The 19487-nt window shown below is 38.1% G+C and overlaps 4 protein-coding genes across 5 annotated transcripts; 1 reads left to right on the forward strand and 3 right to left on the reverse strand.

Annotated features, from left to right (window-relative positions):
• Nucleotides 1–1026: 1026 nt before the first annotated feature.
• LOC103965483 (thylakoid lumenal 15.0 kDa protein 2, chloroplastic) lies at nt 1027–3424 on the reverse strand. 2 transcript variants are annotated; one of them, XM_009378550.3, is made up of 6 exons: nt 3128–3424; nt 2923–3020; nt 1949–2039; nt 1665–1733; nt 1470–1579; nt 1027–1355 (listed from the first exon to the last, which is right to left on the reverse strand). In XM_009378550.3, exons 1-6 carry the CDS (start codon nt 3339–3341, stop codon nt 1263–1265), a joined length of 675 nt encoding a protein of 224 aa, XP_009376825.1. In that variant the 5' UTR covers nt 3342–3424; the 3' UTR covers nt 1027–1262. The 2 variants fall into 2 exon arrangements, with proteins under 2 accessions (XP_009376825.1, XP_009376824.1); XM_009378549.3 differs by having other exon boundaries at nt 2923–3026; nt 3128–3416.
• Nucleotides 3425–6038: 2614 nt separating this feature from the next.
• On the reverse strand, nt 6039–6836 carry LOC103927463. The gene is made up of 3 exons (XM_009336388.3): nt 6635–6836; nt 6440–6518; nt 6039–6274 (listed from the first exon to the last, which is right to left on the reverse strand). Exons 1-3 carry the CDS (start codon nt 6784–6786, stop codon nt 6206–6208), a joined length of 300 nt encoding a protein of 99 aa, XP_009334663.1. The 5' UTR covers nt 6787–6836; the 3' UTR covers nt 6039–6205.
• Nucleotides 6837–12408: 5572 nt separating this feature from the next.
• Nucleotides 12409–13867, forward strand: LOC103927462 (transcription initiation factor TFIID subunit 8). The gene has a single exon (XM_048567574.1). The coding sequence runs from the start codon at nt 12409–12411 to the stop codon at nt 13594–13596; it is 1188 nt and encodes a 395-aa protein (XP_048423531.1). The 3' UTR covers nt 13597–13867.
• Nucleotides 13868–14303: 436 nt separating this feature from the next.
• Nucleotides 14304–17419, reverse strand: LOC103965481 (membrane magnesium transporter). Its single transcript, XM_009378546.3, has 4 exons — nt 17246–17419; nt 17047–17099; nt 16859–16959; nt 14304–14616 (listed from the first exon to the last, which is right to left on the reverse strand). Exons 1-4 carry the CDS (start codon nt 17322–17324, stop codon nt 14523–14525), a joined length of 327 nt encoding a protein of 108 aa, XP_009376821.2. The 5' UTR covers nt 17325–17419; the 3' UTR covers nt 14304–14522.
• Nucleotides 17420–19487: the final 2068 nt, after the last annotated feature.

The following is a 19487-nucleotide window of genomic DNA, read 5'->3' on the forward strand; positions in this document are numbered from 1 at the left end:
ATGTAGTCTACAAGTATGGTCTCTTTAACATAGCTAAACACTTAATCAACTAAAACATTTTTATAAGGTAGAAAGCTCACCCAGACAAGCAAACTCGGTAGCACCGGCATTGGAGAATTCTTGAATATAGTAATACGAATCTGTACTTATAAACGCACTGGAATGATTTATACCGTGTTTGGCCAGGTTAGGACCAACAAATTTGGAGCTTTTCTTCTTCCTTTTCGTTTTATTTTTTTAATGAACAATTGGAACATGGAAATGGACTAATGGTCATGGCGGTGGAAAATTCCAGCCAAATGCTCCGTTTGCACTTGTTTCGTTGCTCTATATTAATCTTTTTTTTTATTAGGAAGGAATATTCTAATTGTCTTCATATTATTACTTCTTAATTACAGGTTTGTTCATTTCGTTTTCATAATTAGGTTCTTTCAATATTTAAGTGGTATTGATGGGACCCTATCTATTTGGACCTCGGGAATGTGAGGAATTGATGAGAGTTGTCCAACGTCAGAAAGTTAAAGAGCCTTGCATAAACTTATAAAAAATTGCGTTAGTCTTTTATTATAAATACGTTTTAGGGTGGAACCCTACCTTTCGTAAGAGAACATACATTTTGGTGAATACTATGAAGTTGATTGTACTAGCCTTGAGTTTATTCCACCACCAACTCAATACTTTGAACTAGAAAGTTCAATCCGAGACAAACAAAAAAACAAGAGACTTCTCTATTCCATGAAAGAATGACAAGGAATACGATGAATGGAAGTTTTTCTCGAGATTAATCCTTAACTAATAAACTTAGTGGTTGTATTAATTCCAAACCTTTGTATCTAGAAGTAAGATCTCTAGTGAACTGTATGGTAAATTGTTCACAGTTATACAGAAGCTAAAATGTGATTCATAGTTCGGTTCATGGCAGCTCATCTTGTCACCAATGGCATCGACATTGTAAACCCTAAAATACATATAATTAGGTCGGAAAAACAAGAACGCGAGATGGAAAATGTCAAGTGAGAACTGAAATACATATAATTAGGTTTCGATTTACATTTTATTAGAGTCACACAAACAGATGACACAAGAATAGTCACTAATTTCTCCATTGCTTCGAAAAAAGCAGACCAAATTGAGAAGCAACTCGTTTAGAATCAATATACCTTCTCTTGAACGTCGTCGTACATGTTTTAACATTTACAATCCTACTTTACAAGATTGACAGGGCGCAAATGAAGGAATCAGTGTAAGTACTCATTGCACTACTATTTTACCTCAGAGCAATTATTTGCGTCTACGGGTTCTTTCAAGCAGCTAGATATTGCCATCACCGCAGATTCAATCGCTCCATCTTCTCCCTGTTCCATCCAGCAGGTACAATCATATTATTTTCTCAAGAAAATGTCGTGCATTGCAATGCAAACAACCACATAACAACTTCAGTTATTGAAAGAATAGGGCCCTAACTTCACCTTCTCTTTCCAGTAAAACATATTTCCATACTTCCCTGCCAAGCGGCTCCAAAAGCTGCGTGGAACATCTAGATCAACTGAAGCTCCCACGTTGAAGTTTAGTATATTGCCTGCTCAAAGAGATCAAGAGACACATTAATTAACCTAGGAAAGAAAAGCGTAAATATAACAGATCAGTGAGTATGTGTTCAATACCAAAGGTCGGATCAGCAACAAAGACAATAGTTCTATCATCCACTCGCCAGAAATCTTTAATCGCTAAACCTGCAAAAAGTTGGAAAACAAAACTGTAAAAGCCATGTAAATGTGATATTCTCAGACTATCTCAAACATAATCTGATTTACGATTTGGCAACCTGACTTGTTAGACTGCATGACAAGGGAACACTTTCTCGCGTCAATCCATATTTGAAACAAGAAAACAAAAGCAAACTACTCTGCTTAGTGAATGCCAAAGCCTTACAAAACGTTGAGCAAACCTGGTGTGTCAGGATAGTTCTGGGCAAGAACCCTCAGCTTGTATCCAGTATACTTCTCTATATCAGCAATCTCTTCGGCTAGTCTTTTCTCCTGGAAAAATTTTACCATACATATCATACTTGAGCTCAATTTAATTCTCTGATTTCATTCCAAAGGTTTTAAAAATAAAAATAAAAAATCCCATTTCCCAATATAACTTACATGCAAGTTTTCCAATTTTTCCAACCCTAAAATCTAAGAAAAACAATTGAAAAACCAAAAGGGAAATTCTATTTGAATACATGTTTTGTATCTCTACACCCAACTTAAATTTTTAAGTATACCCTATTTCACAATTACCGTCAAGGACAAGATGCAACTAAAATTAAATTTAAAATTTATCAATACACCCTCATCAACAGTAACCAAACCCTCACACAATCTCTTCAACCCACAGTCCATTCTCGCTAAAACCCTCACCGGCTCTACCTCCTATTAAAATAACGGAATAACCAACAGATTGTCCCAAGCCATACAAAATTCGACATGTAATAAAAATACTCTATAGCGAGGCAAAGGGTAAATGTGCAATAACAACAAGAAGGCCTTATCCCACTAAGTGGAGTTGGCTATATGAATCCTAGAATGTCATTGCGCTCGGTTTTGTGTCATGTCTTCTGTTAGATCCAAGTAGTCCAAGTTTTTTCTTAGAGTCTCTGTCCAGACCCAGCTTGTAGAGATTCGGATGTAACAATGGTTGAATGTATAAATTTGTTAAATTGGCAACAATGGTTTTATATGGATATGTTCTATATTGGCAAGACAGAATACCTAGTTAGTTAAGAACATTTAAACACACAAGAATTCAATGAACTCAAACTAACTATGCAGAACACTACTACATTCATGGTCATTGAATCCAGAACATAAGTGAGTCCACAGAAACCAAAGCATACAAACCGAAAACCAGAAACTTAAAGATATGAATTAGGACCTGGCCATCAGAGAGGAAGCCAGCTACATCAATTACAGGGCTAAACTCTTTGGGAAGCAATTCTGGTTTGTTCACTCCAACTTTTGCCTCTGCAATTCCTGCTCCTACACAAGGATAAATGGAGTTTTTACATTTCTGGTGTTCTATGTTATATTATATGCAATAGAAGAAAAGGATAACAAAAACATGGAAAAGCTTGCCTGACCTGAGAGAGAGAGTCCGAGAGTGAGAGCCCCTGAGAGCACTAAATTTAAAGACTTCGACCGGAACTCCGAGACCCAGTTGTTGGAATTGGCTGTGGGCTTTTGGGTTGAAGGGAGATGACGAGACGACGTAGTGACAGTGATGGATGGTTTGAATGCAGGACGTGAGGTTGGGTGGGAAGTGGGCGACGGACATGGCGGATGGAGATATGCCATGGTTTCCTGGTTCTGGTCTGGCACCGTGGCAGCTGAAAAGGTTGTGGATAATGGGATGTTAATCTTTTTCTTTTATTTTTAGTGTAATTTTCACATGGAAGTGGCAAGTTCCTTTAATTTTGAATTTGGGTATGGTTTCAATGTTACATATGATTTAATATTACTGTTGGCTTGGCCGTTAGAATTAGTTTCTTTAACTATTTAAATCTTCTATTTTCACTAACGTAGCATTGAATGATATAGGAATAAATGAATGACTAATGTTTAATGTTAATGTCTCCTACAGTTCGTTTTGGTAATTATTTCGTCAAAATTGAGAATGACCCTTCATTCTTAAAAGTCTCAATTCATTGTAAGTGGTCTTTTACCACAATAGTGAAAATGTGTTGAGCCCTTGCATGACGGCGTGGGTTCGAACCTTGTCGATGGTTAATCTAAAATCTAATCTAACAAAATCTATCATTTGACAAATTTTTTTTTTTTTTTTTTTTTACTAATTTACTAGAATTCCAAGTAGTTATGTGAAATTAAACTTTGATGGGTCAGTTAGTTTGGATCATTCTACAACTGCTTTTGTTATTAAGAAATGAGGAGGGACAACCTGTTGGTGTTGGGGCATTGCACCTTGATGGCGCCACCATTTCGGTTGCAGAAGTCGTTGCTTTAAAGGAATAACTTTTGTTCGCTAGGCGCAAAGGTGTGAATAAGTTGATGGTGAAAAGGGATTATAAGCTTGTCATCCAGGTGGTGCAAGATGTTTGGATGCCTCATTGGCATCTTAAACCTATCATAGAGAACATCAAATGGTTGGCTTTAGAATTTCGGCATATCAGTTGAAAGCATATTTATAGGAAGGCTAATTTCGTGATGAACGCATTAGCTCATGTGGGCCTCAATGTTGCCAATCCACATTTTTGGATTTTTGTCTTCTGATTTCGGCTATGAAAGCTTTTAATTTTAATTGTATAGGAAACGGTTGTTTTAGAGGTTTTAAGCTTTAATAAATTTATTCTTCATAAAAAAAAATAAAAAATAAAAACTAATTGAACTTGTGAATGTAACATTTTTTTAACATAATATGCCCTCATAAGTTGGTCATATGCATTGAACCATGTGATGAATTAACGGAACCATGAAAATTTAGGGGCCTCAAAATCTATTTCAAGGTTCGAAGAGGAGTGAAATAACATCCAAAATTCATGGGGCATTACTTGTTTTTCATTTATTTATTTATTAATAATTTTGTCCACGAGATCACATGTTGTCTAATATCTTAGTGAATAGGATGTTGAATTTATACTCATACGTTTCAGGTTTAATACTCCTTTCCAAGATAGCATAATAATTTCGAACCCTTCCTCTCTCATAATAGTAATAAATTGAAAAGAAAAAAACCAAATTTCTCGTCTACGAGATTTGAGCTGAAAAACAGCTTATTTAAATAAATTGGAGACTGAGAATAGCTAGACTAGTAGACTGGCTATATTCCAACGTCATATTTTACTTTTTTTATGTGATTTGTAAGTGAACGCAATTATCCAACATTTTATGGGTTTTTGCATATGATTCAATATCCTAATTAATAAAGTGTTGTGTTTCTACCATGCATCTCGAGTTCAAAACTCCTCTCCTCCTAAATTAATGTAATACTTTCAATGAAGTCATGGATTCCATAGAAAGGATTCAGAACTGCTTGGCAAGAAAATGAGAAAGCTCACAGCCTCAAGGTGAATAACCTAGCTCCACTAACCTTTGATAACAACCTTTGTAAAGCAATTCCCAGTCCCTTTTTTTTCTTTTCTTTTTCTGAGTACGACGATATATTTTTACACTAAGAGGAAGAGGGAGTTCGGCTAAGCCATACTAGGCAACCTCATTTGGTATTGAATTCGTCATCCACAAGATTTGAACTTAAGACCTCTCACCTACAAGTGAAGAAGAATACCACCAGACTGGAGTACTAAGTAGCAATCCCAGTCCCTTTTTACCAAGTGCATTTAATCTTAGGACCTAAGCTAGAGGACTTCAATGACACTCTTAAGGACTTTTGTCCTTGGAGAAGTTAAGGGAGGGGTTCATTCCCTTAAACGTTAGGACAATAATCCTTTCTATTAGCACATTATGCAAACAGGACGCCTGAGGTTAAGTGGCAATCTTCCCAATCAAAACACTATTAAGAACCCTTATAAGACTGACATTATTCACTTGTCCAGAAGAGAACGAAGCTGAATCCTGTAGTAACGCAGCTACGAGAGTTCTCCAAACAAATCTCTCGCAGAAAAGTTCTCACATACATCTTAATCATGCAGCTAATTACCCAAAATAATGCTTTTCAACCTAAACAATTTTTCCCCCACCTACCAATTCCCAAAATGTACCAAATAGCTTGCAATGTGCTAGCAATCAAGATAGTTTTGCATTAGCTTATGCAACTTTTATCCCGAAAAGGCCAGCATCATGTTTGAATAAGAATGACAAAATATGTTACGATGCTTGTCAGATATCGTTACAAATGCAGAGATTCAAAGGAAAAGATTTTTGCAAACCACTTTTCCGCACGCCCGTGTTTATTTATGTTCCTGGATTCCAAGGCTATAAAAAATAGGGGCGTGCATGGGGAGCAAAAGGGCGTGCGGAAATCATTTTCAAACTCAATCACCTGCAGAAAAAATGATCACATCACACAACTCAATGGCATTAGCAACGACAAAGGAGGAAATTCGGATTTAAGCACTCGATTCAATACAGAATATGATTACAATGAAGAAGCACAATAAACCTTATAACCCTTCATGCTATGAGAGTTTCAGCAAAGTCGAATTCGAAACAAGAGCATGCCCATTTCAACATACAAGTAAAAACAGCTAAGGGAAGTAAACAGGCCAGTTGAAATAGTAGGACTCCCTGTGGTCCCTGTCCATGTACTCGTTCCACTGCAACAGCAAAAAAAAATTTTAAAAAAAAATTCCCTTAAATTATAGGGCTCCAAAATTTTCAAAACCCACAAAATTACCAATTGGGTTTCATAAAAATCGGTAGAAAGCTTCAAAATTTCAGCTTTTTTTTTCAACTTTTGAGACACAACCAACCAAACATACCTTAAATTTGTAGGGCTCCCCTTTCTTCATGGCCTTCTTCCAGTGGTACTGCTCAAACAGCATTGCTTTGTCATGCCAACTGCAAAAAAAAATTTCAAAATTGGGAAAAAAATAAATTCAGAAATTCAATAAACACAAAATTACAACCAAATCACAAACTGGATAATCGTCAAAACTCAAAAAACGGTGACATACTTGAACTGATTGGAGAGCTGCCACATGTAGGGATTGACCCAGGTGAGGGCTGAGAAGGCGGCGGACCCGATCCATATGTTCACAAATCGTTCCGGGTCGGCGTGTGGGACCCCCGGGTCGCCTCTGTATGCGTTACCGAAGTACTTCTCCATTTCTCAGTCTCTCCGTTGCTCTCTGCGCTCTCTTATCCTCCACCTCCCATGAACACAATGAGCAGATATATATACTCTTGAGTTTTGATATTTGGGCCCTGACGGGTGTAACAGGCCCGTACAAATCCCGAGCCCAAAACCCAAACATGGGCCCTCCTAATCTGTATTAATTATTAAAACAGAAGTATTATTAGCACTCCAAAAATTTTATTCTACACTCCTCACAAATGTATTTTTCTTTCCAAATATAAAAAAATTTGGAGTGTAGAATGAGATTTTTGAAGTGCCAATAACAATTCTCTTTTAAAAAGGGGAGTTGGGATTTTGATTACAGACTCATGAGTCATGACGAAAAGTTCTAGGATACTTTAGAATACAGAATATTTCGGACTTTTGACATGTAAGATTCTAGTTTTTGTGTGTTAAAATAAAAATCTAATAGTTTAAATGTTTGGAATATCAGATAATCTAGACCACCGTAAAAAAATCTTTACTCTTTACCCAATTTATTATAATGGACTACTTGAAAAATTACAGATCGAAAATCTAACGTGCAAATCTTTCGAATTGAATTACTACGGTTATTGACTCTACTGTTGAACTTTGAACAAGGGTTGACTTTTGTAATTGATGTGTTATTTGGACCCGATTTTACACTATCGTCCCGAGCAATCGAAGCCGTTGGTTGAGCATAGTTCTAGATCGGCGGATGGAAAGATAATTTTGTTATTAAAAGATAATATTATGGTTTTATCATAATAATTATCTTTTGGTAAAGAATTTTTTTTATATAAGATAAATGGGATGCAAACTATATCTCAAAGCTTTGAGACTTTTATCTAGTTAAGCAAAAATTTGGGCGCAAATTAAATGTTGGTCAGATAGGACTATAAGGAGATATGGATGAGATTGAAGACTATTGCCGTGCAAAAGTTGGATTTGCAATTCACATTGTATGTGTGGTTGCATCTGACCAAATATCATGGAAAAGAAAGTTTTATGGTTGCATTGGGAGTTTTAATGGGATAAAGCAAGGCATTGATAGGAGTTCTGACTATGATGTGATAAGCCTAGAAGTCTAGATAGGTTTAAAGCCACGGATAGCAATCTGAAGGGTAGGCCTCTGACACGGGTCAGTTTTTGCTTCGCGAGTTTGAGTTGTAGCCGGACTCTGCAATATTATCAGACCTTGCCAAGCAGAAAATATGAATACTATAAATACAAGACTCAGTGCAACATTCAAGGGACCTCCAATTCAACACACAACTGCACTGTGCAAACCTCTTAAACATCTTGATATTTTTTATTTTCTTTTTTTGCCAGCACATCTTCAGTTTGGATAAACAGCACTGTGAAGGCAACCGGTGACATCTTCAGTTTGGATAAACAGCATTGTTGCCGTATACTCAGTCGTTCCCGGAGCATCTTCAGTTTGGATAAACAGCACTGCATCGAGGTCGACTAGCTATCTATCCAAGTCTCGGTTGAGAAGGATTTTCGAATCCTTATTGGCAGAGGTCATCTCATTAGCCTTTTCGGCGAAGCGAGGTGTTACCAAGTTACTACATTCGACACCCTAAATTTGATATTGAACTTCGCAGAATTAGCAGCCTTGTCTTCAGGCTCTAGAACCCGAAGGCCAAGACGTGTTCGTTCCTCGGCCGTAATCGCAATATCAAGAAGTCAACGATGCGCTCAACATAACATCAACAAATTTTACTTCTCGGCCGACGAGTTGGGACGCCCCGCATACAATTGAAGGACGTAGTTAGCTCATTAGTTACTCGGTCTACGCGCCACGTAGGCTTTGTAATTTTTAGGGTCAACATGTGTACAACCTAGAATTATGTGTTTTATCACTAGAATTCTAAGAGCGGACTTGTAATTTGTTTAGGCGACGATTGTACTTAAGCGCCTCAATCGTTGTGCTAGGGCATCGTAGCGCGAATTCCAACTTTAATATATGTGTTATTGGTTATTACTCCAAAAATTATCATGCTTGTATATTTAGTGGATATGGCATGGATTTACAAAATGTGTTTTTTTATTAATTATTGCTTTTAAATTCAATCATTGTTCTATTTCTATGAAATGTGGTTTGCTATAAATATTTGAAATGTCTGTGAAATGTGAGGGCTAGTAGATGACCGTTAACCTATTGTCATGAGAATTATGACATAGAACTCGTATCCTGTCTAGTTCCATGAAGCTGTTCCGAACTAGGTTTCTAGAATTCTACTCGGTTATGTTGAGTGGTCACAAACAATGTTTTGCTTGGGTTCCATTGAGTGGTCCGAAATTCCTCTTTCTAGACGATTCCGTTGAGTAGTCTGGAATTGTGTTATGTTTGAATTTTGTTGAGTGGTCCAAATCCCGCTTCGTACTTGATTCCGTTAAGTTGGTCTGGAACCCTCCTCCGCTTGGATCCTGTTAAGTGGTCCAAAATTTCATTTCCTACTCGGTTTCGTTGAGTGGTCTAGAACTCTATCTTCGCTGGATTACATTGAGTGGTCCAGAAGTCCTTTTCTATTTCTGTTCCATTTAGTGGTCTGGAACCCTATCTTCCTTGGATTTTGTTGGTCTAGAATGCAAAAATTTCGGAGTTATAGGCTTCGGCTGAACTGTGTCGCTCTAACCCTAGTTTTCAACATATTTATGAAATGGATGTTTGGGTCACTCATTTAGAATTTTCATCGAATTGTTGATCTTTTTATGATTGGTATTTATATGCTGAGATTGATGGACTTGTTTTATGGTTATCACATACGTTGGATTATTTCACTCACACAAGCTTTGCGGCTTATTCGGGTTGTTGCTTTGTCAGGTGCACCATTCTCACGGTGTATGAGGCAATTGTGCAGGTGACAGGGTATAATAGATACGGGGTACTTCCAGGGTAGCAATGAAAAGTTCAGAGAGCTTGGAGTGACTATGCCTTCATATCTTCCTTGCATTCCTTTTGAACTATCTTTTTGGGAGACTAAGGGTATATTGCCCTAGCGAGGGTTATGAGCTTTTGTTGTACAATTGTTATAAATTTTGGGGTAGAGACACCACCAACTTACTTTACTTGTGAATTTCAATATCAGTATTCTTTTGTGTATTTTGTTTGTCTTTCCTTGCACTTGAACCCCCAAACAACACGCATTGATTCTAGACACATTTCAGAATTGGGACGTGAAATAAATTTCAAGGACTTGTAACATGGTTGATATCTACGAGTACGATGCTAATGAAGAGTCGTTGTATGCAGAGGCAACTTGAGGATGAGTTGTTCTTTTTTTTTTTTTTTTTCAAGTGGAGGGAACTGATTCAGCGTAGCCATCTTGATTAGGAATTATTTATTTACAGGCAATAAGATATAATTTAGTTTGTCTTTTTTCTGTGTTGTTTATGTTTTCCCCGAAAGAATTAGGAGACAATCCTATATAAAGCCTAGTTGTTCTCTGCTGTATTTAGCAAATTCAGATTATATCAATTGAACTTTGTATTTTATTTAATCTTGTGGATTTCAGAAATCCTATTGTTGGTGTGTTTTAAGTTTGAGACGCTAGGATATGGTTGATATGTGATTCAATATTCTAGTAGATTAGGATGTTTTCCTAGTTAGAAACTCTCTTTACCTTTAACTTATTATAATTAGGGGTGGTTCGGTATGGGATACCATACCGAAACTAGTATCCCGAATCCCAAACCGAAAATTTTTGGGACGGGAATTTGAAGACCAATCCCAAACCAAATTTTCGGGAATCCCAAATTTCGGGAATCCCGAAATATTTTCGGGATTTTGGGACAAATCGGGAATCCCAAATTGAAATATGAAATTATGAATTGTTCTTCAAATATATAATTCAAGAACACATTCATGAACTAGGAATTTCATTTCATTCACACTACCATTTAATTGAACATTGACATGCTTGACTATTTTTATCATAGTCAAAATTCAAATTAATTAAACCCTTTTTGCAATCTGTTGAGAGACAAAAGAATCAAGCATTCTGAAATCATCAGCCCTAGTAGCAGCAATAATAAAATCCACATGAATATCAAACAGAATATGAAAAATATGCAAGGTGTAGGGCATTCCAGGTTGCCGAGTATGAATTAGAAACTACTAGCATCAATTATAAAAGAATAATATATATATGTATAAATATATATATATATATAAAATAATAATTAATATATATATTTTCGGTTTGGTATGGGATTCCCGAAATATCGAGAAGCCAATCCCGAATCCCATACCGAAATTTTGGGATTGGTTTGGGATAGCATCCCGAAAATTTCGGGAATTTCGGTTTGGGAAATTTTTGGTTTGGGATCGGGATTTTTTCGGTTCGGTTCGGGATTTTCGGGAATTTTTTCCACCCCTAATTATAATAGTTTTGAACTCTCTCCTCTCTCTTAATAATAATAAATTAAAAGAAAAAAAATTATTTTGTCATGTTACTTTTCAATCCACAACATTTCGAGTTCAAACAATCTCCTCTCCCCTTTACATAGTTTTTATTTTTTTTTTTTTTTTTATTTTTTTAATATGACTCAGCCCACTATATTTCAAGTTCATATAACTCTCATTCTCTACTAGCATTTGCCTACACACTTTGTGTGTATGAACACATTTTTTTAGAAAATGAGAAGGAGAGAGGGAGAGAGAGAGAGAGAACGTGAGGGGAAGTGGGAGGTTTTTGTTTTTTTTTTTTTTTTTAAATATTGGAGGTATTTTAACATCACTTGTATGTGAGGTTTCAATAAAAAACAGTAAAATTTGGACCTGTGAAATTACATTTTTGCCCATCATTTTTTTTGTGTGATAGAAGACTAATTTATCTTTTCACTATCTTTCGGTTGACAAAGAAGATTTCGTTAATTAGTAGAGATTATAGTAGGACTCTTAACATTACACATTACTCAGAGCAAGAATAGTAATATCATTAACAAAAATATAATAATAAATCATCCTAACCCGCTCAGCAGAAGGCCCATCCATATTCCAAGCCCACCAAAAGGCCCATATACGGCCTCCGAGTTTGGTGAAATCTCTATAAAAGTAAACCCAAACCCCCCCGTTCTCATCATCGACCTCCCTCGCCTTCTTCTCTCTCTTTGTTTCCCCAAATCTCCTTCCCTTTTGAATTTTGATGCCAATTTTGCTGTAGGGTCTTACCAGAAATTTATCGAATTTCAATTTTTTTTTTCTTTTAAAAAATTCATAAATTCCCTCCATATTCCGAACCTTCTTCCCTCTCGCAAACCCTAACCCTACCCAATTTCCCTTCCTTCCTCGAGGGTTTGCGATGTTTCTCAAAATCTGAATTCGAACTCTGCAATTGGGCTTCTGATTCGTGTTCCGGAGTCTTCAATTCGCTGCAAGACTCCGAGAAATGCGTCTCTTTCACTTCAATTTTTGAATATCTTTGAGCTTTGCGTTCTGGGTTTTTTCTAGGGTTTCTGAGTGTCCAGCTCAATTTTTCTTTCCCCCTTTATATGTTTCTGTTTGACTGCCGAGAAAACGAAGGAAAGGGAGGGGAAATTCGTGGGTTCTTGCCGGAATGCGCTCACGGGTCGATTAATATGAGAGTTGAAGAAAAAGCTGAGTGATATGAGGGTTTGAATATGAGCGATGGAGATGTGGACAGTAGCAGCAGAGTGAATCAACCCAGTAGTAATGTACCGAGGAGAGCAGGAGGAGGAGGAGCCGATGAGTTTGGCCGGGCAGTGTCGATAGTTGCGGTGGCGCAGATATGCGAGAGCGTTGGGTTTCAGAGCTTCAAAGAGTCTGCGATGGACGCCATGGCAGATATTGCCATCCGATACCTCCGTGACTTAGGGAAGATGTCGAGTTTTTACGCCAATTTGGCAGGCAGAACCGAGTCCAATGTGTTTGATATTATTAGGGCGCTGGAGGATTTGGAGTCATCGCAAGGGTTTTTGGGTGCGGCGGAGGTGGGTCATTGTCTTGCAGAGTCCGGGATTGTAAGAGGCATTGTGGAGTATGTAGGTTCGGCTGAGGAGATCCCGTTTGCACAGCCGTTGCCTCGGTTTCCAGTGATCAAGCAACGAAAATTGATCCCGAATTTTGAGCAGCTTGGGGAGGCACCGCCAAGTAAGCATTTGCCCAATTGGTTGCCGGCTTTCCCTGATCCACACACTTACATTCAAACACCAATGTGGAATGAGAGGAAGACTGATCCTCGAGAAGATAAGATCGAGCAGGCTCGGCAGAGGAGGAAGGCTGAGAGGTCTCTGTTGAGTCTGCAGCAGAGGTTATTGTGCAATGGAGAGGCTTCTAGTTCAGGAGTAGCCTCTGCAGCAGTGGCATTGGCTGGTGGCAACGGCAGTAATGATGGAAAGGGATTGTTATTATTACAGGGGAATGAGACTGATCAAAGTAATCCATTCCTTGAACCCCCAATCCAGCCGGGGGAGAAAGATGCATCAGTATCCCAAGTGGTTTTGCCATCCCGGTTTTCGGATGAATTGGCAAAAGGGAACAACAATGATGGTTCTTCCCTTTTGGATGCGTTTGCGCCCGCCATTGAAGCAGTGAAAAGCGGAGCATGGATGGATGGAGACGACGAAAGGAGGCAGCTTCTTCCTGAAACCAGACCCGCAGTGAATTTCAAGTTGAGAAGCGGGAAGAAGTTTTTGGGGCAATCTTCGGATCTGAGCCTGCAAAAGAAGGGTTCCGGAAGACCGGCATATTGGTTCGGGCGAGAGGAGGAGAGGGATGACAAGAAGAGGAGAGCAGAGTTTATTCTTAGACAGTCGATGGAAAACCCACAGGAACTCACTCAGTTGTAGATTAATTTGACTGACTGGTTTTCTAGGGATTTTAGAAGTGGGGCTTTTGTGTACTTCGTTGTTCTACAAGTAGAGTCTGGCTGTTAGTAGTCCCACTCTCACATATTTTTTTGTTAGAGGTAATGTAAATGTATTTTTTTTCCCTTTCAATTTCCATGCTTTCTTGTGAACCAATTTTTCTAGGTTGAAGTTGTTTTTTGGAGTTTTTTCACCACCATTTGATATTTGTATTGACACATTGAATTCTAATATTGATTTGATCATGTAGAAATCATGTGCTCCTCCATGGTCTTCAACTTTTATTTCCTTTTTGGGTAGTCATTTAAAGTAAAAAAAAATGTAAAGCGGTTTTCCCACGCCTCTTTTCTCGCCATGTACGTATAAGGATAAATTGAGGTGAGGCGAAGGAGAAAAGAGATGTCTGAAAATTACTTCCCATGCTGCTTTTAGATTGGAAATTCAAAGTCAACACTTGATTTATCTGACTGGTGTCCCTTTATAGGCAAAAGGATGAGATTCAAATGAGCAACAACTTGCTTGCAAGAGGTTCACCGTTACTGTGGCGCATTATTGTATTGCGACATCACGTGACAGTAAACCACTTCCACATAAGTTGCTAAGTCATCTGTCTTTGAACTCCAGTTTGAGAAGCAGGCATAGCTGCTTCGAGGTGATGGGCCCCCAAACAAATCTCATTGGAATTATAATTAGAAAGCTGGGAAATCTCCAAGTTGAAATTATTTTAAAGGTATCTGTCATTGGTAGGGGGCTACAGATGTTGAGAGAAAATACAAAAGCACAGTCCAAGACAACTATAAAATGTAAAGAAACATATGCCAACTGATCTGCCAAATGCTGCCATTCTACCCTTTTAAAGGCCAAGAAAGAAACTAAAATCGGTCCCAGTTTGCTTGATTGAAAAGACCTCAGTGTTTGAGCTTCAAATCCATCTCCACAGGTAACACTCTGGCCCGATGGTTGAAAATCATAAAGTCAAGGTTGTCTGGTAGAGAAACAATCCTGCACTCCAATATAAACGAATGTCAAATATCTGATCAAACATCTTGCATATAGCATTTCCAGTGTCAAATTAGCTATCACTCCACAACTCTGAACACAACTCTGAAGTTCCAGTGCTGAAACCGTGGAATAAATAGCAACTGAGATATTTCATTCACACAGTTTTCTCTTGCAAAGTTTATGCCTAAAAAGCGCAAACATAGCTGCTTCTTTCCATGTTGAAGAGTACGCATTTGTTATCCACTCATCTCTATGAATATGCATCAAGGATTAGCCCTCAGTCTTACTGATGCATTAAAAGTTATTTATGCAAGGAAAATGAACTTGATAACTGATGGGAGACAAATTAAGGTCAACCACATCTTCAAGTAACCTTACAGTATCTGGCCATGCAAAGCGGGTTACAATATATTTCCCAACTACTAAACAAACCCAGATAGTTTACAAGTGAAGTCCGATATCAGGCTCATTCGTAGGTTGCCTTTAACTATTATCTTTTATAAGAGAGTCAGAGAAAATAGTTGCCCAAAATTATTAAGGGCAGCTTCTATATGCATTACGTAAATTGATGATCATCTTATGTTAAAGAAAGTTAAAAGCTATATTGCACACGGCCTTTTTTTGTCTCTAAACTCAAGATTTTAATCCCTACGTTTTGTATCTCTTTACAAACTTCCCTCCCTTTATCCCACTACTCTCACGTCCCATTTTTATCTCGATAATAAGTTTTTTGTTATGTGGTCGACTGTTTTTTTCAGATAACTCCCATTTGCATATTTGCAAAATGTTTCACCAATAACAACAGGGAGCATGTCAGTGCATTCCCATTTGAATAGCATTTAACTTCTCAGTTAACTAAGAATGTGAAACTATGTACTGAATCGCCAAAAAACTGCAGAATATTCTCTCTTACTTTACAATAAATTTAAAGAAAGAAAGTTCCGTTTTCAATCTGTAAGGGAGCTTTACCCCACAATCTTCAGAAGGACATGTGAACAACAGCTAATAACCTTATCCACAAGCCCCACTACAAGGAGATATACAAATTCCACTCTTAGCCTATGTTGGGTTTATCGATAATCGAGAAAGCAAAGAACTACCCTCTGCGCTTGAAGAAATGGATGTCAACCTCCAAATCTGTCCAAGTTGGTGGAAGAAGATAATACTTGGACAAAATTTTGAGTTGGCATCCATTTTTTCATTCAACACACATTCTCTTTATTTCAATCCAATCGGCCTTTGTCTTTCCATTATCCTATTATTGGTGAAAATATAAAAGAAAAGGATTTAACTCCAGGGTTTTCTTCTCAAAGTCTATCTTCCAATTAAGTTAAGATTTAATAAAGTTCCCAAAGTATTAACATATTCTGTTTATTTCACCTTAACCAATCACAAGGGAATATTCAAAGTTCCCGTAATTCTCTTTATGGTCTCTATTTTCTCAATCTGACTATAATCAAACCAGTGTATTAAAAGCAGTGAGGCGTGGGCGAGGCGTCCAAGGGATAGCCCGGCCTAGGCGTGAGGCATGACGCGAAGCCTCACAGGACCTAAATTTTTTAATACATACACTGAGCATACACTTATATTATATTAAAAAAAAAAAGATTATTAACCAATAATCATCCTGAGCGCACACATATATATACACACATATATAGACATATATTATATTATATATATATATATATATAAAATAGGGGATGAAAAGCACAATGAGCACACATATAACAATGCATGCAGACAACACACACATCCATTATATAAAAAAAAAAAAAAATCAGAAAAAAAAGGCAGAGAGACGATAGTGCAAGGAAGAGGTATGAGGTAGTTAAAACCCTACCCAAAATTTGGGTTTGGGAGTTAAAAAAAATAAATAAAATAAAAAATAAAAAAAGCCCTGAGGCTCTCATTCCGCCACCTAGGTGGCTCCGGCAAAGCCTTACGCCCACTCCCTCAAGCCCAGCCTCAGAGGGCGCCTAGGCGCGCCCTGAGGCGAGCCTTTTAAAACATTGAATCAAACATAAATTTTGAAATTGTTGAGATCTTCTTTCGATCCAGTCCTTGCCAAATCACAAATTCGCAAACATGATATTCTAGACCATATTATATGCAAAGTGCATAAGCATAACACAATGACTACAGTTTACTTCAACTTTCAATTCAATCGAAAATAAGTCCAATCACACCTTGAACTCAAATCTAAGTCATATGTTGAACAGAATAAAACGCATAAACATACCGATTCTCTTCAGAATGGGGATGAATCGAAAGAAACGTGCCCGGGACAGTAAGTGCCGCCCACATACAGAACGCTAACCCTAGAAGCAATTCAACCACCACCTGCATCCACAACAAATCCTTTTAGACAAATAAGCACCTAAAACACAATCAGAACAATTTTCAGAATTTGTTTTTGCTAAATCTTACAGTCAATGGAGGTCCTGGAAACTCTTCCTCCATAATCTTCAACAATCCTCTGTCTGCAATCAAATCAATCAACCAGTCCAATTTCAATCACACAAAAACCCTAAAAAAAATTTACTCAACTACTGCAAATCGATCTATAAATACATACACACACACACACACACATAGACATATAGATATACAGAAGATTAGGGCTTACATTGAACGGTTGAATAAGCGGCATGAGAAAGAATTACAACGCCTAAGATGCCAACAACGAAGCCCAAACTCATCGCCATTTTGGCTGCGATCTCGAGCAGGCTAGAACTCCGGTATCGGCCCTAAACGACGTCGTTAACGATGCAAGCACGAATTGTCGTTTGGCTCTTCTTCTCCAGCCCACACTGAGAGCTTCTTCCCCGTTTTGCTTCGCTTTGTAGAAGCTGCGAATTAATACCTGGGAAACTACATGCCGTCTTATGAATCAGTTCTTGCTACGAACCGTTTCATTCTTTACGACACGTCATCTTTTCATGCAACCCTCTCTACCCCCAACTAGTGTTGGGCACGCGCCGGGACCAATTTTGAAAAGACCGGACTGGACTGGACTTGAGTTTAAAAAAGACGGGTCGAGTCGGGTTCACGGGCCTTTTGGTTTTTTTGTGAAAAAAAAAAAAAAAAAACTTAAAATTTGCACATATTCACTCCCAACACATATTTACTACCAGTGCAGTATGCAATTTTACAATTTGCACAAATTCAATCCTTGCACAGATTCACATACAATCCAAACATTACAAAGAACGCGTTGTCTAGTGCAATAACTTTTTTTTCATATGAACAAGGTTGGGCCTGTAATTCTTTATAAGAGTTACAAAATGCGATACAAACACAGAAAACAGGATAAATTATCTAATTCCACTGTAGATTCACAAGCGCACTCTTCGGTCTGTCATTAAGGTTCTATTGTATGATGAATCCGTGGTCTTCTGGGACAAAGTAAGAGGAGAAGCCTACTTATCCTAGTGTATCAAACAAGGAAAACATTGGCAAAGCATTTGCAGAACTCGAACTCCTATTGCATTTACCAACAAAAAAAAAAGAATCCTATTGCATAATCGCAAGACAATGGAGAGTGCCATTATAAACTGTTGCCCACAAGCCCTCAAGGGAATTCACAAAATGGAAGTGCAGAGTGCTAACGCAAGGCAATAACCATAGTGATCTAGCTCATTTCCCTATCTTGTAGTAGTAATTATATTGCTTCTTTCCAAGAAAAAGAAGCAAGTAGCTCTTAAATACAAGTTGTTTTTTCATCCTGGAAAATTTCCATACAGGAGCTAATCATGTAAAAGCATGAACCACAAGAAACTATTGTGACATCCCACATCGCCCAGGGGTGATCCTTATATGTATATTCTCATCCTTACCTAGCACGAGGCATTTTGGGAGCTCACTGGCTTCGGGTTCCGTAGGAACTCCGAAGTTAAGCGAGAAGGGGGCTAGAGCAATCCCATGATGGGTGACCCACTGGGAAGTTGCTCGTGAGTTTCCAAAAACAAAACCGTGAGGGCGTGGTCGGGGCCCAAAGCAGACAATATCGTGCTACGGTGGTGGAGCGAGCTCGGGAAGTGGTCTGCCCCGGGTCGGGATGTGACAATTTGGTATCAGAGCCTAACCCCGGCCGCGTGTGTGCTGACGAGGACGTCGGGCACCGTGAGGGCGTGGTGGGGGCTCAAAGCGGACAATATCGTGCTACGGTGGTGGAGCGGGCCCGGGAAGTGGTCCCACCCGGGCCGGGATGTGACAACTATTCCCCACCCCAAGAACAAATTTCGTTGTTTCAATTTCACAATTAACTTCGAGTAAATCAAATGCTTCCAGCAATTTTTTCGCTTCAGTTAAACCCCACATCATACAAAGGATGATATCATGAACAAAGCACCACCTTCTGTTAAGTAATTGTAAATAGAAACTACAGAATACATAGAACGACTACGCGGAGCTGTTTGAAAAATAACCAAAATCATAAACCGTAATTGCGAATCCGACAATATCAACAAACCACAATTTCATCTATTATCCATGTACTATAACAACGACACTAGTTTAAAAATAATTCCTCCGCAATTCAATACAACAAACAATACTAGGGGAAAATATTCAAACTAAGCTTTAACAAATGAATAGAATAAACAAATGATAATGCGATTACCTACGAATGATCATTTGCAATGACTTAAATCACAAAATGTAAATTAACGAAAACATTACTTGCGAATATTTAAAGCTTAAGAGACGGAGGAATGGGTAGCTCAACTCAATATTAGCTCTTGACCTGCATCGGTTATAGCCCTTTGCCCCTCCCTCCCATAACCCAAACACCCACGAAAATGAATACCCAATACCCAATACCCAATGGGAGGGCAAATTAACCCAGTAAAATCAACACCCACAAAAAT

This window comes from the organism of the source record quoted next, unplaced genomic scaffold (genome assembly GCF_019419815.1).
Source record: "Pyrus x bretschneideri cultivar Hongxiangsu unplaced genomic scaffold, Pyrus_bretschneideri_v1 Contig45, whole genome shotgun sequence".
Lineage (NCBI taxonomy): Eukaryota > Viridiplantae > Streptophyta > Magnoliopsida > Rosales > Rosaceae > Pyrus > Pyrus x bretschneideri.

Bases quoted from the DNA above. Each gene is read 5' to 3' on its own strand.
- LOC103927462 (XM_048567574.1), top strand. From the start codon at position 12,409: ATGAGCGATGGAGATGTGGACAGTAGCAGCAGAGTGAATCAACCCAGT.
- LOC103965481 (XM_009378546.3), bottom strand. From the start codon at position 17,324: ATGGCGATGAGTTTGGGCTTCGTTGTTGGCATCTTAGGCGTTGTAATT. The intron at 17,100-17,245 runs GTAAGCCCTAAT...ATTTGATTGCAG, and splicing joins CGCTTATTCAACCGTTCAAT to ACAGAGGATTGTTGAAGATT. The intron at 16,960-17,046 runs GTAAGATTTAGC...TTGTGGATGCAG, and splicing joins TTCCAGGACCTCCATTGACT to GTGGTGGTTGAATTGCTTCT.
- LOC103965483 (XM_009378549.3), bottom strand. From the start codon at position 3,341: ATGGCATATCTCCATCCGCCATGTCCGTCGCCCACTTCCCACCCAACC. The intron at 1,580-1,664 runs GTATTGAACACA...CTCTTTGAGCAG, and splicing joins TGTTGCTGATCCGACCTTTG to GCAATATACTAAACTTCAAC. The intron at 1,356-1,469 runs GTGAAGTTAGGG...TGGATGGAACAG, and splicing joins TGTTTTACTGGAAAGAGAAG to GGAGAAGATGGAGCGATTGA.
- LOC103927463 (XM_009336388.3), bottom strand. From the start codon at position 6,786: ATGGAGAAGTACTTCGGTAACGCATACAGAGGCGACCCGGGGGTCCCA. The intron at 6,519-6,634 runs GTATGTCACCGT...TTTTTTTTGCAG, and splicing joins CAGCTCTCCAATCAGTTCAA to TTGGCATGACAAAGCAATGC. The intron at 6,275-6,439 runs GTATGTTTGGTT...TTGCTGTTGCAG, and splicing joins GGGAGCCCTACAAATTTAAG to TGGAACGAGTACATGGACAG.